Source organism: Aythya ferina (assembly GCF_964211825.1).
Source record: "Aythya ferina genome assembly, chromosome: 25".
In the NCBI taxonomy this organism is placed as follows: Eukaryota; Metazoa; Chordata; class Aves; order Anseriformes; family Anatidae; genus Aythya; species Aythya ferina.
The window spans coordinates 3462471-3484740 of NC_140323.1; the positions used below are offsets into that span (position 1 = coordinate 3462471).

The following is a 22270-nucleotide window of genomic DNA, read 5'->3' on the forward strand; positions in this document are numbered from 1 at the left end:
TTCGTGCCAGGAAAGGCGGTTCTGACGAAGCCAAGGCACTGTGTGAAATCGCAGCGTTTCCAGCAAGGTTTTCTGGAGGGAGAGGCTCGGGCAGGGGCTGGCGGCAGCGCACAGCGAGCGGTCGGCGGCGCTGTGCCGTGCTGGGCCCTTGGCTGGGGAGGGAATTTGGGGATATGGGAGCGTTTATGCTAGCAGGATCGCATCGATCTTGTATAATAACTCCATTCCCACAACAGGTTTTCCTGTTCCTGACCGTAGGAGCACACTCAGAGCTCTTCCCCTGGGCCCACTTTTGGGGATGCGCTGGCACGGCGTTGTGGGGTCAGCCCTGACCTGCAGCAGTCAGACATCGCCTCTCCCTTTGTTTTCTTCCCAAACCCCAGATATTTTCACCCCTCTCCTCCCCGATCAGTGCACCTGGTGCTGCAAGGGGGGGTTTTGCGTGGTGCTGTGCCTGCAGCATCGCCGTGGGGCCATCCCTCGGCTCCTGCCTTGCCCCATGGTGCAGGGGGACGTGGACCCGAGCTGCTCAACCCCTGTCCCTAGCTCAGCATCAGCACGTGAGGGTGCTGGGGCCGTGTGTTGCAACCTCAACTCCTGGAAAACCTCCCCGATTTAAGTGAATTGCATTAAAAAAGTAAAAATAAAAAAATCCCAGCTGGCTTTGAGGAAGAAAGCATCGAAGCCCGTGCACGACTTCAGGCTGCAGCTTGCGAGCGCACGCGTCGGCGCGGGGCGAGCGGGGAGCCTCGAGCGCCTCGGGGTCGTGCTGGCGCCCACTCGAGCCTTCAATAGGCTTTGACCCGGGCTTTCATTGCGGGCTGTTGCCGTATTTACGCAGTGTGTGCGGGGTCAGGCTTTATCGGAGCCATCTCCAGGAGCTGGAGGAGCTGCTTGCGCTCCAGGAATGGGGGAGGCATAAATCTGGGCTTCCTCAAGGACTTCCCTCTTGGCCGGGGCGATGTTAGATTGCAGCAACTGGCTAGGAGGTAATTAAGCTCCTCCAAAGGGCTCGCGGAGTGGGCTCCCGGTCTGAAAAGCGCGTGTTTGGGTGAAACAGTGCAGGGGAAGCGAGAAATTTATCTGCTGAGAGTGTCGGAGCAGGCTGGAGGGCAGAAGGGGCACGCAGGGGTGCTGCTGAAGGGCTGCGTGCCCGGCTCCCCGCACCCCGGACAAACAGCGAGGGGTCCCCGGGGTGCCTGCCACGGCATCCCCCCTCCCCAAAAACCAGAGCAAAGAGGCAAAGCATCCCCCAGCCAGCTCCGAGCTGCTCGCGGGAGGAGAGCATCGCGTGAAAAGCGGCCCTGGCCCCATTCAGGGAGCTCTCCTTGGCTCTGGGCAGGCGGATCAGCCCCGGGGGGGCTGCGGCGAGCCCCGTAAAGCGGGGTCAGCTCCCCCCCCTGCGGGTTCACCCGGCTGCTATTAATAAAGCCTGCATCTGGCAGCCGCGCGCGCCTGCTGGGAGCGGCGGTGCCGTCGCTTCCCCCGACGGCGCAGGGGATCGCTGGCGTGTCTGGGATGCCGCCGCAGAGCCGCTTTTGGCCGGCCTTGGGGCTCCTTCATGGAAATCCACGGCGGTCTTTAATTACAGGCCGCCGCGAGGTTTGGAAACCCGGCGCGCTCTGCTTTCCCTCTCCTGATTCCGAGGGCTCGCCTCGCCGTGGCTGGATGCCGGCGGCTCGGCTCGGCTCGGCTCGGAGCGCCGCGGGGGGAGCAGCAGGTGGGCACGGCGTCGTGCCGGGAGCCTCTGGCAGGCTGCGGAGGAGCAGCAGCTCAGATCTCCCCGGCAGGAGCCCCCGCGGGGAAAATGGGGGCTGGGGGGAGAGCAGGAAAAGCAGGAGAGCAGAGGGTGGAAGCGTGCCGGGAAGCGCCCGTCGGCAGCGTCCTGGCCGGGAGGATGCAGGGGGGTGCTCGGTTAGTGGGAGCTGTGGCACGCCGGGGGGGGCTTGGGGCGAGCAGGGCAGCAGGGTGGGACATTAGGGGGACGGCTGTGGCACGTCCCAGCCACCCCATAGCCTTTTACCACGTGGCTTTGTAAGGGTGAAGGCACGGCCCCAGCAGCACCCTGGGTGCAGCGCAGCACCGGGACGGCTCCGTGCCGCCCCTTAACCTGGTGGCAGGGGGCTGCCGAGCAGCTGCCCTCCCTCTTTTCCCTTTTTTCACCCCAAACCCAGCTGGGGTGCAGGCACCCGGCTCTCCCCGCTGGTACCAGCTGCGCGGGGTCCCCCCAGCTCCGGCAGCGCCCCCCGAGTCCATTGGGGCCGGGAAGGGGGGCGGCGGGGGGCTGCCTGCTGCCTGACCTCGGCGTCAGCTTAATGAACTGCTCCTGTCAGTCCCCAGTGTCACGCCGAAAGTCCTCTTGATGTGCTCATAAATCAAAGTGACGGCGCCTCTTGCCCCGGTAGCTGCACCCACTCAGCTGCGTCTAATGTAAACGGAGCACAGGGGGGGGAGAAAATACGGGCTCGGAGCCCCCCACCCAGCACCGGGGGGGTCGCTGGCAGCAAGGGGGGACACTTTGGGGCTGAAGGCCCTAACGAGGAGCCGTCCTAACGAGGATGGGTCACTGCTTTCTGTGCGTTTTGGGGTTTTTCTCTGCTTCTCCCAGCGCTGCGCCCTGACCCCCAGAAGCCAGGGGAGCCCCCCCAGGAGGGCTGGGGGAGAGGAGCTGGTGGAGCCGGGCTCAGCACCCATCAGGGAGACCAGGCTGGGGGGGAATTCAGGCTCTGTCTTCTCCGGAGCAAACCAGTGACCTCGCTGCTTGGCTTTTTTTCCAGGTTTTGAGCCGGGATTTAGGATGTTCCCGTGCGTGGCGGTGGCTGTTGGGGCAGGATTTGGCCCTCAGGCCGGGCTCAGGGCTTTGCTCGTGGTCAGACTGCAAGCCTTGACCCCAGGGCTTGCCCTATAGCCCTTAGGGTCTGCTCCTGCACCCCTGTGTGGCTGATCCCCGGGGACCCCTTGCCGTTGGGTGCCTTGGACGGGTCCCCTCCACCCACGCTGTGCTCAGCAGGTTTGAGCCCATCAGGATTTGGATCCTCCCTGGGGCCTGGCAGACAGCAGCGTGCCATGGTGTGGGTGAACCCCAATTTTCCAACCCCCCAGAGCTCCGTGCTGAGCTCCCGGGCTCGTTTTCCCCCTCTGGGCCCCGTGCTCGTGGTCTGGCAGAGCTGGAAGGACGCACGTGGTGCTTTAAGCCGTGCAAAGGCGCAGAACCACGCGTGGGTCCCCCACGGCCCCGGGGTGCTGTGGCTCCACCAGCAGCCTCCACAGCTCGGGGACACCGTGCCGGGGACCCTAATAGCTTCACCCATCCCAATTTCCCCCTGCTTCCAGCCGGGAAGGGCTGTGGATGAGGCAGTGTTTGGGGAGCCTGGGTTTTTCCAGGGCCACTGAGGAGGGTGGTGGCAGAGCGGGGCAAGAGGAGGAAGAGCCCGGCCCCACTCCAGTTTGGGGACACGTGTGTTTGTGTCTGTCACGCAGCCCTGGCCCCGTTTCCTTCCCCTTATCACTCATGGCCCTGCGGGGTCACGGTCTCCAGGTATCCTCCTGGCTCCTCACCGCTCGGCTTTTTGCAGGGTTTTCTTTTTTTCCAAGCAGAACTGGCTCGGATTCGGGCGCCTCCATCTCCAGAGGTGCACGGCTGGGGGGAGATCGGAGAGGAGTCAGTCCTGGAAATGGCTCCTGGGGCTGGCTGCAGGGCAGGGAGGGCTTGGGGCATCCCTCGGAGGCTCAGAGACCAGATTTTGACGCTCTGTGCCCCGCTGAGGGCTCGCGGTCGTGCCTTACATCGCGGCCCAAGAGGGATTTGCAGGGCAGTGCCTGGAGCCTGTCCTTGCTCCATTTCAGAGCCAAGGCTGAGCATCAGCAGCGTCTGTAGGGTGTGGGGATGGGGGCTGTGCCTGGTGGCCGGGCTCGGGGATCGTTGCACCCAGCAGGAACAGGCTGGGGGGTGCCACGGGATCCCCGAGCACCGGGCAGGGGGCTCGGGGCCCGAATCCCACAACGCTCAGCCCCAGCCAGGAGCAGAAAAAAATACCATCTAGCTGGGGAGAGCTGTGGGAAGGGGGATAAGGGCAGCACGTTGGCACAGGGGCTTGGATTTCCGAGCAGGGCCCCATCCTGATCACCTCCCCCCCTCCCCGGAGCTGCAGGGCAGGGCTGGAGCTGGGGGAGGTCAGGGCGCTGCTGCCAGCCCGGCTCCTCGCAACCTGCAAACAACGTCTGAGCAAACAGAGGGGTTCAAGGGGTTACCGAGCCGCCTGCCCCGCTAATGAGGCCGGCCGAGCCCGGGGCAGCTCCCCTCTCGTGGCCGGCTCGGATTAGCAGCTGCCTTTCCCCATCCCTAATTGAATTCTCTCCCCTTCAGTTAATTCTCATGGATTTCTCGGGGCCTCCCCAGAGACCCGTCCTGCCTAACAAGTTTAGGGCCGCTTATGCCGGGCAGAACACGGCCGGCTCCCCCCCCACAGTGGGTGGGGGAGCCCCCCCGGGATGCTCGGGGCCGTGCCCCCCACGCGGGGGGGGAAATCGGGGCTGGCGCCCGCTGGCCGGGAGCGCTGGGCGCCTGCTCCCTTGCGGCGCCCGTTTTGTGCCCCCCCTCCTTCCCCCAAAGAGGGGCTCGTGCGAATCATTTTGGGTGAAGAGGGATTGTTTCCGTGCTTGACGAAGGGCGTTGTACATCCGGGTAGCGTTAGGATGCATTTTGGGAGCTGGAGCCCCCCTCTCCTTCGGCGCTGCCCCGTGGCCGAGCCCCGGCGTGCGGGCACCGTGCGCTTGGCGAGCGGAGCCGGCTCTCGGCGCGCCGAGCAAACCCCCCCGGCTCCCGCTCGCTCCCTCTCTTTTCAATGCCTTTTTTTTTTTTTTTTTTTTTCCTCTCTCTCTTCCCTTTTCTCCTTTTCTTCCCCTCCTCTTCCGATAGATCAAAGCCTCTGCCTGCCTCGGCCGCGAGCTGAGCGCGGGCAGGACGATGGAGGCGCGGGGCCGCGGCGCGCACCGCCGGCACCGGCAAGCCGTGCAGCCGTGCCCCCTGCTCCCCGGCAGGCCCCCCCTGCCATGCCGGCGCTAACGGGGTTTTTCTTTTCCTCCCTTTTGTCTCCCAGCAGCCGTTAGGGAATAAGCAGCTGGCGTTCCAGCAGCAGCTCCTGCAGATGCAGCAGCTCCAGCAGCAGCACCTGTTAAACCTGCAGCGCCAGGGGCTGGTGAGCCTCCCGCCCGGCCAGGGCACCGTGCCCCTGCAGACCCTTCCCCAAGGTAAGGCACGGGGTTGGGGGGCACCGGGGGACGCCCCCACGGCTGCGGTTTTTCCCCCAAAAAGCGGCGAGGGGAGGCTGCAGCAGCAAGGCCGGGAGCGGTGCCGAGGAGCGGTGCGGGCTTTGGCGCTTCCCCTACCCCAAAAGTTTGGGGTTTGAGGGTGGTGAGGGCTCCTCGGCGGGGCTGGGGGGGTTTTATCGGGTCCTGAGCGAGCCCAGCACGTGGGTGCTGCCGTCCTCTGCCCCCCCTGCTGCTGACGGCCCTGTTTTTTCATGTTCTCCCCCCCTCAGCCGTGTGCCCCTCGGACCTCCAGCAGCTCTGGAAGGAGGTCACGGCCGCCCAGCCCGTCGAGGACAGCATCAAACAAGAGGGGCTCGACCTCACCACCAACACCTCCAACTCTACCTCGTTTTCGGCCGCCAAGGTCTCGCCTCCCATTTCCCACCACCCTCTGCCCAATGGGCAGAGCACCATGCACACGCCGAGAAGGGACAGGTAGAGCCGAGCTCCGGCCCCTCAGGCTTTTATCCCCCCCCCAGAGCCATCCCCGGGGAGGCTTCAGGTCCCCACGGTGCCTGGGGAAGGTCTCGAGGGCTGGCCCCACGCGTGGAAATCCCTGAACCCCCCCGGCTTCCCCTCCTGACGGGGCTTTTCCCTCTTTTGGGGCTCTTCCCTCTATTTTTTTTTTTTTTTGCAGCTCTTCCCACGAAGAGACCCCCGGCTCTCACCCGCTCTACGGCCACGGAGAATGCAAGTGGCCCGGCTGCGAAACCCTCTGTGAGGACCTGGGACAGTTTGTCAAGTAAGTGCTGCCGCTTTTTGGGGCGAGAAGGGGCCAGCCGAGCTCACGGGGTCACCCCCAAAAACTGCAGCACGGGGAGGGGGGACCCTAAAATTAGGTGCAGCCCCCCAGGCTCGGCTATCCAAAAGGGAGAAAACCTTGGGGAAAAAGGGAAAAACGTGCCAGGCCTCGATGCTGGAGGAGAAAAGCCCCCGGCAGGAGGCGAGGGGGGCTGGCGGCTCCCTCCTGGGGGGCAGAGCAGGGGGAGGAAGAGGAGGGGAGGAAGCAGATGGCAGCGCGGCAGCCGCTGACACCGCTCGTGGGCCCCGCCGCTGACTGATTAACTCGGCTGTCGAGGAGCCCTCTGCCAGCGTCAGGGTCAAACAAATTGTTTTCACGCTTCGTCAGAGGTTTACTTAATTAGTTCATTTGCAATTAGATCTCTTTGTAGCCGGGATTTTTAGCAAAGACATCAGAAGGAAGTGACGGGCTCGCTGCTGTCCCCCCCCCCCCCCTCTCCTCCCTGCTGTCTGCTCCGCGTGCTGCTGAGGCGAGAGGCATGGGGCAGGCCCTGGGCTCTGCCTCGGCCACGTTTTTGGGTTTTTTTGGGAAAAAAGTTTTGGGTTTTGGGGTCTTGGGCACGGCAGAGGCAGCTCAGCCCGCAGCAACCTCCCCGCTCCCAGGGATGGAAGCGGGGCAGAGCCCTCTGGGGAGGAAGAGGAGGAGGAGGAGGAGGTGTGAAGGCAGCAGGGGGAGGCCGGAGGAGGTGTGAAGGAGGCCGGGGGCGGCAGGGCGATGCCTGGGGGCTGTGCAGGGAGCTGGTGAGCCCGGCTGCTGTGGGCTCCTTCCCCTGACTCAGCGGGTGAGCCTCGATAAGGCAGCACCGCGGCTCTCGGGGCATGTTTGCACAGGGCAGATGAGTAAAACTCCGCTTTGGAAATTCGGAAACCGGAGCTGGGGCTGCCAGGGGGTGTCCAAGGGCTGGGTGGAGGTGCCAGCAGAGCCCTGCCGTGCCCCCAGGGACCTGAGGGGGGCCTGCACCCATCCTACAAAGCCCCCCCAAAACGCACCCAGTGCTTGTGCGCCGGGCTGAGGATGGAGAAAAGACTTCAGCCTGCGCCCTGGAAGCACTCGTGAGGTGTTTCTGCCCCCTCTCTGCGAATGTGAGCGTGTGTCTGGGTGTGGGACGGACACACAGAAAGCGTCCAGCCCCAAAGGCTCAGCACGGCCCCAGCGAGGAGCTCGCCTTGAACCAGGGGACCCAGCGCTGGGTGGCTCCACGGCACGGCGGAGAGGCAGCTCGGGGAAAAAGAGAGCACCTCCGTGGGGCTCTGATTTATTAAAACCTGTGGGGTGTCAGGGGGAGATGTCTCCGTTCCCATACATTTGAGGCTCTGGGGGTGGTTTTCTGCTTGGACAAGCGGCCGTGCCCGGGGCCTGCAGTGCAGGAAGGCAGGAGCACGGCGGGCTTGGCAGCCGGGCCCGGTTACCTAACTCCTTTCTGCAAGTTGGGGCTGGAAACCTCTCGCAAACAGCCCGCCGAGCCTCCCCGCCGCCTTCCACATCCGAAACGAGGGGCAGTGCTCTTTGGGCACCTTTTTCTGAGCAAAAATTGGCTTGGGCTTGGGCTTGCTCGGGAGCGGAGAGCGTCAGGAGGGGCCCGGCTGCTAGCAGGGGAAGGAAAGGGAGGCAAAAACCCAAGGTCCCCGCGTTTATTGAACACAAATTGCCCGGTAAACATAAGGCACCGAGGTGGTAGGATGAGGAGCAACCTGGAAATGTCACCTCCTGCCTTCGGGCCTTTCCTTCGAGGGCGTAAACAGGGCCCCATAATGCTGCCTTTGTGCTGGAAACCTGCTCCTCAGGTCCCGTGGGTGCTGCTGGCTGCCTCCTGCCAGCAGTGGGGTTTCTCCAGGAGTTTTAAGCTCCCAAAGACCTCGGGTGCTTGCCCCAGGTCGGTGGGGCTGCCGTGGGCATGGCTCACCTCCGAACCTCCTCTCGAAGGCGAGCTGCAGCCCGAAATAAGGAGATGGGGAGGAGGGGCGCTGGGCCGCCTCCGTGCCTCAGTTTCCCTCCTGCTTGCCAGTTTTACCCTCTCCCTCTGCTCCTCCGCAGACACCTCAACACAGAACACGCACTCGATGACCGGAGCACGGCCCAGTGTCGAGTTCAGATGCAAGTGGTCCAGCAGCTGGAAATCCAGGTGGGTGCTGCCGGGGAGCCTCCAGGGCCGGGTGTTTTGGAGGCGATCTCCTCTCCAGCTTCGCCTGCTGGGTCTCGGCTGCTCCCTGCAGGAGGGGAGCAGCCAGGTCAGGGCCCTCCAGCAGGACAAGCAGCCAGCCCTGGTGTCACGGGGCTCCTTTTAAGCGGCTTTCCCCAACAGTGCCATGCTCTTGGCTGGTCCCACGGTGGTCTTCTTGGTGGGCATCAGGGCATGGAGACCCTCAAACCACTCCCCAGTCAATACCAGCATCCCCGCACGGTTATATTGGTGTTGGAGGAAGGGATGAGCCAGCCCTCCAGCCCAAAGCACCCCAAATTCCTTCTGGGGGTACAAGGAGATGCCCAAATCCTATAAGCCACGTGCTCCTTGGTGGTGATGCCGAGTGCCTGTGCCCCCAGCCCTGTGCTTGCCTCGCTGCCCGTGCTGCTGGAAATCAGGCCGCTTGCTGAGGTGCCCGAGCGTGGTCTCTGGAGCCTGGCTTCGGGGTGCTATTTCTGGAAAATATGGTTCTTGAAATAGAGCTTTCCCCACCACCTCCGGCTCCCCAAAGTGCCGCGCGTAATTCACTGAATGGGGACGGGAGGAGACGGAGTGGGAGGAAACGGAGGTTTCGGAGGTTTTTCGTCGTGAAGATTGGAAGCTGTGAAGGATGCTGGAGGGCTGGACAGGGCTCTGCACGTTGTCCCTGCCTGGGGTGGCTCATGAAGCCCCTGCTGGTGTGGGGGGGGGGCAAAAAGAGGGGGGACACAGGGACCGGTGTTCTTGCTTCTCTCCTGGCAGCCCCAGCTCCTGTATCTGAGGGCTGCCAGGGGCTCGGAGCAGTTTGTGCCCATCAAGGTGGGCACAAAACGGGCTGTGAAGCTGGGGGGGGACACTCAGCAAAGCCCCCAGCCCCCCCTTTCCCCTTGCCAGGGGGGCTGCAGAGCCGCCTGCGCGGTGCCGTGCGCTCGCATCCTCTTCCCCAGCCCTCGCCGAAGCACGAGGTTGAAAGCAATTACCGGGGCTTAAAGAGGGGAGGGAGGGAAAAAAAAAAAAAAAAAAATACCTGAAGGGCTCGCAGAAAGCTGCGGAGAGGAGAGAGAGGAGAACCTGCCACCAGAGCTACCAATTATAAAGTTTTCAGCGCGGAGCTCCCGCTGTGTCGGCGGAGGGCGTCTGCATCACGAGGGGCGAGCTGTCAGCTCTAATGAGCGCTGCGACAGCACGAAGGCATCAGAGCTGCTCCAAACTTGCTGCAAACTCTGCTCCGGCTCCTGCCTTTAACCCCTTCGTCACCCGGCCACGATGCCTTGGTCGGGAACGTGGGGGGGGCGCGGGTTTGAGGGGGCGCAGCGGGGAGGGGAGGTGATGGGAAGAGAGCGGGTGTCAGGTCCCATCGGCTCCGCCGAGCTCAAAATCCCTCCCGGTGCCACGGCGAATCTTTCACCCGTCCCCACGCTGCGGGGAGGGTAAACAGGCGGCCGGGGGGGGGGACACAATTAAAGCGATGTGCTCCGTCCGGGTGGATGGATGGACAGATGGACAGGTGGATGGATGGATGGGTGGGCACGCAGGGGGCTGAGCACGATGCTGGAGGGACCCAAGGGGACGGGGAGGGGGCCTGTCCTGCCCCCCCCAGCTGGCACGAGGGACAGCAGGGACCTGGGGAGGACAGGGAGGGACAGACGGACAGGATGGGGATGTGCTGATGGCCCCCACCGCGCTGGCTCCGTTTCACAAGAGATTTTTCATCCGGCTGCACACGCGGAGCTGGAGCAGCAGCGGCCCCCCCACGGCGCAGGAGCTCCCCGCTGGGGCTGAGGGGGGGGCTCAGCACCAGGCAGGAGGTGGCAGGGAGGGGGGCTCTGGTGGCTCACAGCCACGTGCAGGGACACTGGAGGATGCTCCCTGCGCAAAGAAGGATTTGGGGGCTTGGGCGGGTGGCTGGGGGGCACCCCCAGGGCCCCCCCCAGCACCGCCTAACCCCGTCCCTCTGCCGCTTGCCTCCCTCAGCTGGCGAAGGAGAGCGAGCGCCTCCAAGCAATGATGGCTCACCTTCACATGAGACCTTCAGAGCCAAAGCCTTTCAGCCAACCTGTAAGCCTGCGTTCCCCTCCCTGCGCCCATGTCCCCCCCCTCCATATTTCCCCCCACGGCTGCCCCTTCGGCTGAGGTTGCTTGGTGTCCCTGTCCTGCAGTTGTGTCCCTGTCCTGTGGCTGCGTCCCCATCCCATGGCTGTGGCCCCAAACCATGGTTGCGTCCCCATCCCATGGCTTTATTCCCATCCCGTGGCTGTGTCCCTGTCCCATGGTTGTGTCCCTACCCCACAGCTGTGTCCCCATCCCATGGTTTTATCCCCATCCCGCAGCTCCAACCCCATCCCATAGCTGCGCCCTCATCCCGTGGCTTTATTCCCATACCACGGCTGTGTCCCTACCCCACAGCTCTGTCCCCATCCCATGGTTTTATCCCCATCCCAGGGCTGCGTCCCCATCCCATGGCCATGTCCCTGTCCCATGGTTGTGTCCCCATCCCACAGCTGTGCCCCCATTCCATGATTTTATCCCCATCCCGCGGCTCCAGCCCCATCCCATAGCTGCATCCCCACTCCATGGCTGCGTCCCCATCCCATGGCCGTGTCCCCATCCCATGGCCGTGTCCCCATCCCATGGCTCCATCCCCACCCCTCAGCCGTGTCACACCCCCACAGCAAGCCCTGCGTTGTGCACCCCCTCCTGGCACACAGGGGGGGCTCCCGCAGCCCACCCAGCCCCGCGCCCGCCCCGTGCCAGTGCCCAGCCCCTCTCCCTTCCCGCAGCTGAACCTGGTCTCGAGTGCCACCCTCTCCAAGAGCACTTCGGACACGTTCCCCGACGGTTTACCTCATCCCCCCACCTCCGCCACGGCGCCCATCACCCCGCTGCGGCAGGGCCCCTCCGTCATCAGCTCTTCCACTTTACACAACGTGGGGCCCATCCGCAGGAGGAACTCGGAGAAGTTCTGCACCCCGATATCCTCAGGTGGGCATCGCCACGGGGCCCCGGGGACCGGCACCCTCCCCGGGTCCGATATCGGGGCCCTTCACCTTTCCCCTGTCCCCTTTTTTGTCCCTTCCCCGGCAGAACTTGCACAGAATCACGAGTTTTACAAAAACGCCGACGTCCGGCCGCCCTTCACGTACGCCTCGCTCATCCGGCAGGTGAGTGCTTCCCTGCGCCGTGCTGGTTCAGCTCCTGCTCCCAAAACCTTGCTGTGGGCAAGCTGCCCTCTCCCTGCCTTCTTGGTACGGTGGGAGCTGATGGGAATCCCCAGGGACCCCCTCCCCAAACCCTAAATCCTGCCCCCGGGCGCGCTCGGGCTGCGCGAGTGATGCTCTCGTCCTTCTCTCTGGTTCCCCAGGCCATCCTGGAGACCCCCGACAGGCAGCTAACGTTGAATGAAATCTACAACTGGTTCACGCGGATGTTCGCCTACTTCAGGAGGAACACGGCCACCTGGAAGGTGAGCGCAGCCCCCGCTCGGGCACGGGGCTCACGTGTCCCCCGCGCGGGGTGGCCGGGTCCCCTGCTGCACCGGTTTGTGCAGGCACCACCCCGTGCTCGAGGACTGGTTCGTTGCCCAGCTCTGAAATCACGTAGGAAATGATTTTATGGATAAATTCAAGCGGTTTTGCCCCCCTGAAATCCATCCCTGGATTCTGGGGAGGTTTTGGCCGTGTGGTGGGATCCGTCCCAGCGCCCCAAGGGCTGTGTTTTGGGAAGCAGCGGCTCTTTGCAGGGCGAGGAGCCCGGGAGGGGGGGTGAGCAGAGCCAGCACGTCTCAGCGCCAGGAGAAGGGGAGAGAGAGGAGAGCGAGGCACTCGAAATAGCAAACAAGGTTAATGATAACCCGGGGGCTGGCGGCACGCAGCGAACGGCAGCTGGCGAAAGGCGGCGTGGGGCTCGGGGACAGGGACGCGGGTGCTGGGCGAGGGGTGGATGGGATGGGGCCAGCAGCAGGACCCCAACGGGTGCCTTTCCTTCCCCCCCTCTGGAGCTTCCCGTTGTGGTTTTTGGGGCCGTATGGTGCAAGGAGGGAGCCGGAGGGGTCCCTTGGCCCCGTTGCCTCTCTTGGAGGACCCGCGGGGTGCTGGAGGGTGCGGGCACCCCTCAGCATCCCGGGGCAGGGTGCTGGGGGCGGTTTGGGCATGGTGCAACCCGTCTGGGCTGGCACGCGTGGATCGTGCAGCTTGCTGGTTGTTTAGAAAGCACCAAATTGGAAAGAATTAAAAAAAAAAGACATGTTACAGATGAAAGGGGTTATTGTGAAAAGAGGGGTTGTTGCCCTGACCAGGGAGATTTATTTATTGTCTCCCGCGGCACAGTAACACGAAGCAAAGCGACTAAAACTTGAATGGGTTAAGACACAAAATTGGAGCAAACGAGGTTGGGAAGGAGGAATTGGTGACTCTGGAGCCCGGGGTCCCCGTGCGTTGCTCCTGAAGAGCGGAGCCGACGGGAGCAGGAGCGTGGGTCTCGGCAGCAAACTTGGGGTGAAAAAGGAGCGTTTTGGCTCCAAGGGCCGCCAGCTCGCCCAGCTCACCCCGAGCACCTCGGCGGCCGCTGCCGGTGCTCGCCGAGCCCGGTGGCAGCCTGGAGTCCCCCTCACGGCACACAGGCAGCACTGCAAGCCCAGCCGTGCTGCACCGTGTCCCCGCTGTGCACGGGGCCCTGCAACCCCCTGAGCCCCTGCAGCCGTCCCCAGTTTGGGGACAGGATGGGAAGATTTGGGGACGTTGCATGGGGCCGGTAGGATGTGTCCCATTGCCCCCAGGACGGTGTCTGGCCGTGGGGCACAGCAGGGACCACAGTGGTCTCCGAGGGGGGCTGCCCCCATCCTGTGCATTTCCCTTTTTTGCTTTGTTTTTTCCTGTTTGGTCACCAAAAGGGACGGGGGGGGGATTCAGAAGGGCCCGGGGGTGGCCGATTCCCCTCGCAACTTTCCGTGCCCAAGGCCAGGTTCCTTTTGAAGGAGGGGGATGCGCAGGAAAAAAAAAAAAAAAACATATTTCCTCTCCTCCAAAAAAGACCATTTTGGCTCCTCCCTCGTCTCCTACCTTCACTGCCCCCCCAGGATGAGGCAGGGGACGAGGGGGGGACCCCGTCCCTACAGTGGGGAGGGTCCCGGGGGGATGCCCAGCGCTGCGGGGCGGGGGGGAACGGGGCCAGGGGCATAAAGCAAACATCATTAGAGAAGGCAAAGATGAGAAGCAAACAGAGCAGCCGAGTCTGGCACTAAACAAACACCCTGAGAAAATACAAAAACCACAGGAAAACCAGGCAGGAGCCCCCCCCCCACCCCCCAGTGTCACCTGCCCCGGGGTGGCCTGAGCTTCGGTGGCACTTTGGTGACATCCACCGCCTGCCGGTGCCACCTGCGTGCCCCCTGTGCCATTGAGGGGGCTGCTGCTGTGCTCTGGGGGCCACCACTGCTTGTTGGGGACAACCAGGGGGTAATTTTCCAACCCCCCAGGTGCCAGCAGTGCTTTGCTCTCCACCTCTGCCCTTGCAGACTGGTCCCCGACGATGCCTCGGTGGCACCGGGGTGTCCGGGAGGGGGACACACACGGAGGGGGGGGTGACTTCGGCGCTGCCTTTAATCAGCTTTGTTTGGACGGGGAGCCCCCAACGTGCACAGGAAGGAAGAAGGGGGCCGTGGGGCAGGATCCGGCCCCGGCTGGGGGGAGGAAGTCCTGTGTTTGCTCGCCAGGGGATGGGGGTTCAAGGGCAGCGGCCGGATCCTGGCCCCGGCGCTGGGACCTGGGTTGGGGGCGCACGGGGGGGCTGGGTGCTGCGTCCTCACCTCGGTTCTGGCCTCAAAGTGGGTTTTTTTGGGGTTCCCTTTTGGCTCTGGCCTCAAAGTGGTTTTTTTGGGGGTTCCCTTTTGGCTCTGGCCTCAAAGTGTTTTTTTTGGGGGTTCCCTTTTGGGATTTCCAGCTCGGTCCGTTTGGTTCGGGGTGACGGCAGCTTGAGGAGAGCTGCCCCGATGTGGGGCACATCCCAAAGCCGAGGAGAGCGGTGGTGGCAGTGGGATGGGATGGGGGGACCCGGCTTTGCCCCACTCCGAGCATCCCCTGGGGGGCCCTGGCTGCTGGCCACAGCACCATGGCACAGCCGGGGCCACCGGTGGCCACCGTGACCACGGGGACACAGAGTCAGTGGACAGGAGGATGGAGGATTTGGGAAGGAGCCGAGCTTTGGTTTTGTCCTTAGATGAGTAAAAAAAAGGGGGGGGGGACACAGTGCAATGGGGTGAGTTTCCAGGAACTCGACCACTTCCCAGCACGGGGGGTTCGGTCCTGGTGGCTCCTTTCGCCTTGTTGTGTTGGCCGCCTCCTTTGTTTATACAGCCCCCGTCCGACCTTTTAAATTGCTGTTAATGTTTTAGCGTAACGAATTAGTCTCTCATCACGAATCAGGACTCGAAATAAAAAAAAAAAAGAAAGAAAGAAAAAAAAAAAAAACCCTCCGAGGCCAACTTCCTGAAATTGGGGTCATTCTCATTTGCAAGGCAGAGAATCTGAGACCCTTAATGCAAGGAAATTTATTCAAAGGCAGAGCCCCGGCGTGATTAGGCCCTTTGTAATTATAGCTCGGAGAGATTCCACTCCAGCCTCCTGCCTCCCTCATGGATTAGCAAGTGAGTCGGAAAAATACACAGGATTTAATTAGAGGCAAATTAAAATTGGTAATGAAATAGGGGCAGTAGCAAATGGCAGGGAGTTGGAAGGGGAAAAGGGAGCTGGTATCTCTCGGGGCTGCGCTGTCTGCCTACGTGTGCGTCTCTTTATTTTACATTTAGAAATGTAAAGATGGTCGACGTAAAGAAGAAAGGGAGGGAAAGGACCAAAAAAAAAAAAAAAGGAGGGAGGGTGGGGGGGGAAAGAAAAGAAAGGAGAAGATCAGCCGGCTTCGCTCAGCATCTCCCAGCGAGCTGCGGCGGAGACAGTGGCCGTGCCCCGGGGTCCTTGGTGCCGTGACGTGTCCCTTGTCCCTTTCCCTCGTCCCTGTGCCTTGTCCCATCTTCCTCGGTGCCCGGTGTTGGGCCAGGGTTCACAAAACGGGGCCGTGGCTTGTGTTTGGCTCAGGACCTGGGCTCCTAAAACCCTCCGGGTGCTCACAGGGCGAGCGTTTCGCCGCAGCCGCCAAGTTGCAGGTGGCCGTGGTGGCACCACCAGGGGCTGGGGGAGGAAGAGGAGGAAGAGGAGGAGGCGAAAGGGGGTGGGCAGCAGGGTGTGGGCTGTGCTACGAGCTCTGACACCTCCTGCACCCGCAGAACGCCGTCCGCCACAACCTGAGCCTGCACAAGTGCTTCGTGCGCGTGGAGAACGTCAAGGGAGCCGTCTGGACCGTCGACGAGCACGAGTACCAAAAGCGAAGGCCACCAAAGATGACGGGGTGGGTGCGGGTTTGGGTGTCCCCCCCCGGTGCCGAGCCGGCACGCCTCGGGGCCAGGGGTGCTCAGATGGGCATGGGTCTGCTTTCTGTCTTCTGCAGGAGTCCGACTTTAGTCAAAAACATGATTTCAGGACTCGGTTACGGAGCACTTAACGCGAGTTACCAGGTGAGGATGCTCTGGCCCGTCCCCAACCCCGGGAGCATGCGGCCAGCTGTGCCCCGATAGCATTTTCACCCCATTTGCCCATCTTGGCTCCAAAATCCTGTGACCCCCATCACATCCCAGCGGAGCACCAAGCCTCTGCTGCTCCGTAGCAACCCCATTTTTGGGCGATTTCCCCCCTTGCCCCTACTCGCCCCTAGCCTGAGCCACCCCTCGAGCCGCTTTCTGTTGCAGGCTGCGCTGGCGGAGAGCAGCTTCCCCCTGCTCAACAGCCCCACCATGATCAACACCAGCTCCGCCAGCGGGATGCTGCACGTGGGCCACGACGACGTGAGCAGCACGGTGGAGCAGGTCAACAGCAACGGCAGCAACAGCCCCCGCCTGTCCCCGCAGCAGTACAGGTCCGTTGGGGGGACGAGGGACACCCGTGTCCCCTCTGGGTGCAAGGGGAAGAAGGGTTTGGGGTTGAAGGGTGGTGGTAGCGTGGCGTTTTGGGGTTTGGGAGCTGCTCGTTGCCTCCTGTGGCTCGTGTCCCCCTGGCAAGGGGCAGCACGGGGTCCCCGAGAGTGGGCGACCCTCTTGCTGCGGCCATCAGGACCCCGTCCCCGAGGCTGAAGGCTTTCAGCCCCGCTCTCCTCCCTCCCAGCAGCCACCCAGTGCACGTGAAGGAAGAACCAGCCGAGGCCGAGGACGACAGCAGGCCCGTCTCGCTCCTGGCCACCACCAACCAGAATGTGACGATCGCCGACGACAGGGACCTGGAGGAGGAGCTGCCGGTGGAAGACTTGTCCTAAGGACCCCTTCCTCCCGCCCGAGGGGCGAGCGCGTCCCCACCCTGTCCCTCCTGGAGACACAAAGCCACGGCTCCCACCTCCCCAAGGTGACCTCCGGCGCCGACCCGTTTTCTTCGAGGCACTTCCACAAAGCAAAAAGGTTTCCAGAAGGGTTTCCTCGGTGCAAGCTGCCGCTGCCGGCGCGTCCCCTCCCCGGCTGACAGGTCCCCGGCGCGGGGAATCGTGCAGCGAAAACGAGAAACGAAAGACCCCCAGAGGTGAACTTTTGTCTCCCTTCCTCCCTTGGTTAGTAACTGGCGAACGAGGATGGTAGGTTGTTTCTGTCCGAAATTGTCCCTCCTTCCCTCCCCGTGCCCCGAGGAAGGCTCCTCCGTCCCCTGGCCCCGTGGCGCGTGGCGGGGGCCGGCACCACGCAGCTCCAGGACGTCCCCTGCGCACCCCGTGTGCCACCCTCTGCCATCGAGCACCCCGAGGAGGCCGGAGCCCGCCCTCGAGCCCCGTTCCCCGGCGGGTTTTGCACTAGGAGGACCTGGGGATCTTCCCCTTCCAGCCAGCTTTTGGGGGAAGAATCCGCAGAAACGGGGCCGAGCCCTCTGCTGCAGCTTTACGCCGCTGTCCTGCGCCTCGCGTTGGGGAAGGATGAGGAGCAGCGTCGGTGGGACCCTCACCCTGCGTGTGCCACCTGGCTCGTGTCACCCCGTGGTCACCACCGCCAGGTCCCCGACCCCTGCGTGCCGTCCTCCCCGAGCCCTCCGGTCCCCAGCACCACCAGGGGCCGGTGGCATCCTGACAACGATGACCGTCCCTGGCCGGGCAGCAAGGACAAAATTTCGGCTCCTCCTTGGTGCGGGGGGCAGCTTGCCCAGCCCAAACCCCGCTGCGAAAGGCTGAGATGGTTTTGAGGGCGAGTTGGGCTTCAGGGAACGGCTCCTGCGTCCTCCGTGCACCCGGTTCCTCCTCCGAAGCCGTGCCGGGTTCTCCGGGGGGGCTGTGGTCCTGCAGGACCCCCACGAGGAGGCTGGCGTGCAGAATCCAGCTGGGAAACCCCAGCCGGGGTGCCCCAAGGGTCCTGGGGCGATGTGGGTGCTCGGTGCTGTGCCCTCAGGAGCCCGGGCTCTCCCCGTTCCTTCATTTCTCCCCTTTTCCGTTCTCCTTTTTTGTGCGCGTCGAGCGTCTGCGTCCCGGTGGGGAGATACCAAAAGATGTCCAGAGCCGGAAGGGCCGTAGTTCAGGTGACCAGATGGTGTTGATGCCAAAAAGAAATGTTAATAATAACGAGAACGACACAACCAAACACCCCTCTTCTCCCTGCTCTTTCTTTCTCTGGTGGTGATGGGGGTACCCGGGGCCGGGCTGTGCTCCCCCCAGGGCCCCGTACTGGCCTTGGGGACCAGTTATTCCCCCCCCCTCTGTGCCCAGGGGGTGCTGTGCTGGGCTGCGGGCTGTGTTTTGGAGAGGGACATGACAATTGGTGCCACCTGGCTCCAGCATTTCTGTAGGGTCAGACCGTTTTCCTCTGCTGCGGGGCATAAACGTGTGTGGCAGGGAGCACGGGGTTGGGAGCTGGAGCCCCCAGAGCGGTCCTGGTGTCCCCCCCCCCCCAAATCTTTTTGCCCCCTCTCTGCCTGCAAACCTCACAGCAGGCAGAGCCAGGGCTGCGTGGGGCACCCCGGTAGCGTGGTGTGGGGACGCGCTCTGGGACTGGGGGTCCTTGGCCCCCTGCAGGTCCTGGGGGGGGAACGTGGTGCCCCAGGAGCTGCGTTTTGGGTTGGAAGTGGGGCACGGGGGCCCTCGGCACAGCAGCAGGAGGGAGGGCCGGGACCAGCAGGATTTGGGGGGCGCTTCTTTGCCCCCCCTGTGTCACCTCCGTGATGTTCCCGAGGTGCTCCGTGACCCTGCAGCGTGCGCCCCCGGGGTGCACCCCTATTTGGGATCACCCCGACCTCTCTCTGCCCACTGCAGCACTGGGTGGCTGCAGAGATGGGGGGGGTTCCCCCGTGACCCCCCCACACCACCCAGGGGATGCTGAGACCCGTGGGCTCACCCCGCTGGGGACCGCGACGGGGGGGTCACCGCCATCCTCCCCTCCGCTTCCCCTGCCCCAAATTCCTTCAAAAAAACGAGACGAAACAAACAAAAAAAGCTGCAAAATCCTCCCCAGCTCGCCGTGCCGTGCCGTGCCGGCCTTCGCTAGGTGTCTCCACTCTCCCCCTGTTTCTCCCTGCGCCAGCAGCCCCGCTCGCTCCATCGCCGCTGCCAAAATCGCAGGCGCACAACCCAAATTTCAGCCTCCCTGCTCGCCCACCCCGCTCCCCACCAAAGAGGGGCCAAGCCTGGGGGGGGGGGGTTTCCCCGCTCCCTTTTTTTCTTCTTCTTGTATTTTTTTTTATTTTTTTTTTTAATTTTTTTTCCCAGCTTTTGGCTTTTTAAGTTATTGTTTTAGCCGAGTTTACAGCCGCCGCCTTGCTGCCCTGCCCCGCGGGAGCACGGAGGGGTGGGTGGGCGCCTCCGCGGCATTTCGTGCCCCCAGACCCCCCCCCCAGACCCCTCCCCATTGCAGCTCTGACGGCCCCGAGTGTTTCACCCCCAGCAGGACTCCCTGCATCCATCCGGACCTTTTTCCTCCCATCTTCGGGGGATTTTTTTTTCGCTTTATCCATCGAAACGCTGGGGGTCCTTCCCCCCTCTCCCACCCCTCCATCCCTTTTTGCTGGACTTTTTGATGCTGCTGTAGGGGATGCAGGGAACAGCGGGGTCCTGATCCCAGCCCTATGGGGCCGGGGGCACCCAGCCCTGCCAGGGGGTGCCAGGCAGGAGGGGGGGTGCCCAAACATCCCCCCCTACCCCCAGCCACCCTGGAGCCGTTTTGCTGGTGGCTCCTGCCCGGCATCCACCTGGCTCCAGGCTGTGCATGGGTTCAAAGCGCCCCTCTCAATTTAGGCTGGGAGTTTTGGTACCTGCCCCAGTTTCTTTTTCTTTTACCAAGCTCCTTCCTCTCTTCGGATTTAATTCATTAGCACCTCTGCAACCCCATTTTCTTCCCTAAGTGTGGCCAAACCCAAGTGCAGTCCACGCAGGAAGCGCCCCCGGCACTGGCGAGCCCCTCCAGCACCCGCCACGGTTCCCGCTCGGGCTGTGGGGTTTATTTTTTTACCTTTTCCAGCGGTACAGACCCCAAAATTCCCCCTCAGAGCCAGGGCGAGCCGCCTGCCTGCGGGCTCCACGCCGGCACCCCCAGACCCCTCCGCGCCCTTTAGGTTGTTACCGCGGTCCCGGCTCACGAGAGCACTATAAATATATTATATATATATGAAAGTAAATATATAAATATAAAGGAGTTCTGTTTTTAGGGTTTTTTGTTGTTTTTTTTTTTTCTCTTTTTAAACATGCACAGATTTGGGAAGTCACGTGGCTCCAAGTCGTGCCTCTCCCCCGGCCGAAACGGGAATCGCGGCCGGGGATTTGAGGCGAAACGCGCCCGTTTGGATACTCAGGGGTGAATTGGTTTCGTTCCCGTGCCCCCTATCCCCCCCCACCCCGGCCGCTCCTGCAGGGTCACGTCCACACACAGGTACAGAGCCCCCGGCCCCCCCTGCCCACCCCCGCCGCCCTTAGGCGCGTGTTTTATTTTTGCCGGTGTGAATTTGTACCAAATTCTGCTCGTCTTACCTCAAACACGCGCCTGGCGCACGGGGAGGGGAGAGAAGGAAGGATCAAGGACCAAACGCACCGTGTGGCAGAGTTGTACGTCTGTATATACTGAGATATATATATACTGGGTTGAAACCTTACTACCGCGGACTGTTTGCTTTTTATTTGGGATTTTTTTTGGGTTCCGTTTGCTGCCGCTTTCCCCGGCGGGGCGTCGCTGAGCGGAGCGGTGTGGGCACTTCTCTGTAAGTAAAGGCATTTTGCTGGTCTCTCTCACTGGTGTCCTGAAGGAATCACTCCGTTTTCTGTGTCGGCCTTTCTTTTTTATTTTATTTTATTTTAATGATTTATTATTTTATTTTATTTTATTTTATTTTTTGTTGTCGCAGGATAGCTAGAATTGGTAGAGCCGGGGTGGGGAAGGGAGCCCAAGGGGCAGGGGCTGGGGTGCTGCCGGGAGGGGAGCCCCAACTGCATTAAACCAAAGGGTTTCTTTGCTTTGTTTACATGACCGTCCCGCGCCAGAAAAAGCCCCAAATCTAGGTTTTTGTCCTGGAAAAGTTGTGCAAGGCGGGGAATGGGGCCAGAAGCGGGGGTTTGGGGACCCCCCTGAGCCCCAGCGAAACCCCTTGACGGGCACGGGGCCGCGCTTGGTGCAGCCCAGGAGGGGCGAGGGGACGCGGGGAGGGGGGGTCCTGGCGCTGCCCCCAACTCGTCGGGCTGGGAAGCACCGTGCCCGCCGCCTCCTTTTCCTTTTTCTCCCCCATTTTTTTTGCCCCCATCCTCCTCCTCAGCGCCGGGTGGGACGGCGACCCCACAGAGGGGGCCGGGGGGGCGCCGAGGGCTGGGGCCGGAGGGGAGGCGGAGGGGGGGGGACGTGTATAAAGCCCCCTTCCCCTCCCGCCGCCGCCTCCCTCGTGCTGTATAAAGGAAATAGCATTGCTGTGTATTTGTACTCCGAACTTCCGTGTGTCTGCTTTGGCAGACGGTAAACCCTTGTACAGTAGGTCTAGCTGCATGTAATCTGTATGGACAACGGCATTATAAAATGCAATAAAAGAAATTACCTATCACACCGCCTGATTGTTTAAATTATTGTTTTAATTCCCCCCCCCCCCCCCCAAAGTCTGTGGGTGCAGTCGGTGTGAGCTGCTGAAAACGGAGGGATTGGTGGTTCCCAGCACAAGCTGACTCGGGATTTCTCTGCAGGTTCGAGTCAATGGGATGGGATGGGATGGGATGGGATGGGATGGGATGGGATGGGATGGGATGGGATGGGATGGGATGGGATGGGATGGGATGGGATGGGATGGGATGGGATGAAGCAGCAGCGGCCCCAAGAAAGGCACAGCTCAAGCAGTGGTGTCCCTCCTCTTCCTCACCCCGTGCACCAAGCAGCCCCTGCTCCATCCCGCTGGTACGGGAAGGGTTTTTCCAAAGGCTGGGAAGAAGGTGAGTGGTCGGATGGGTGCTGGAGTTACCTTGCAGTGGGGGATCTGCCAGTACAAAAACCAAACAGAAAACCAATCATTGAGAAGTTAACAACTGGTAAGGCAGAGCTGTTGCCTCTGCCCTTAGGAAATTTTCCTGCTCCTTTTTTTTTGTTGTTGTTAAAGACCAGTTGTGCGCCAAAGCACCTCCACCAGCACCTTCAGTAGCTTCAGTGCTTGGTTTTCAGAGGCTTTTTCAACTCAGCAGCAGCAGCAGCGGGCACCCAGCACCCACCCCACAGCCCCCACATCCCCCCAGGGCCATCCAGGGGGACACACGGAGCTGGGTTCATCCCGACACCGAGCGAGGGGCAGCTCTGACGCCTCGGCACCCGCTGCTGGAGGAGCAGAAGGTTTTTTTTTTTGAAAGCTTTCGGCACGCATCTCCGAAACGAGGGCCAGATGTGCAGCCTCGGGATCTGCCCTTTCCAAAACGCAGCAACAGCGGGGAGATTTTGGCACCGCCACCGGGGAATCGACTTCACGGGGAACCCATTGCCA

At 62.3% G+C, this 22270-nt stretch overlaps 1 protein-coding gene across 9 annotated transcripts in view; it reads left to right on the forward strand.

Annotated features, from left to right (window-relative positions):
* FOXP4 (forkhead box P4) overlaps positions 1–21352 on the forward strand; it is a 61524-nt gene extending 40172 nt beyond the window's left edge. For 4 of the 9 annotated variants that reach the window (XM_084497489.1, XM_084497495.1, XM_084497490.1 and 1 more), the window contains 12 exons: positions 5100–5250; positions 5541–5745; positions 5948–6052; positions 8147–8234; positions 10248–10331; positions 11054–11255; positions 11358–11434; positions 11635–11736; positions 15550–15671; positions 15771–15837; positions 16069–16235; positions 16481–21352. In XM_084497489.1, the coding sequence (XP_084353615.1) occupies positions 5100–5250; positions 5541–5745; positions 5948–6052; positions 8147–8234; positions 10248–10331; positions 11054–11255; positions 11358–11434; positions 11635–11736; positions 15550–15671; positions 15771–15837; positions 16069–16235; positions 16481–16628 (1518 nt within the window). In that variant the 3' untranslated portion in view covers positions 16629–21352. The remainder of the gene's footprint in view (positions 1–5099; positions 5251–5540; positions 5746–5947; positions 6053–8146; positions 8235–10247; positions 10332–11053; positions 11256–11357; positions 11435–11634; positions 11737–15549; positions 15672–15770; positions 15838–16068; positions 16236–16480) is intronic. The other 5 variants (XM_084497493.1, XM_084497496.1, XM_084497494.1 and 2 more) reach the window with 3 other exon arrangements.
* The last annotated feature ends 918 nt before the right edge of the window (positions 21353–22270 follow it).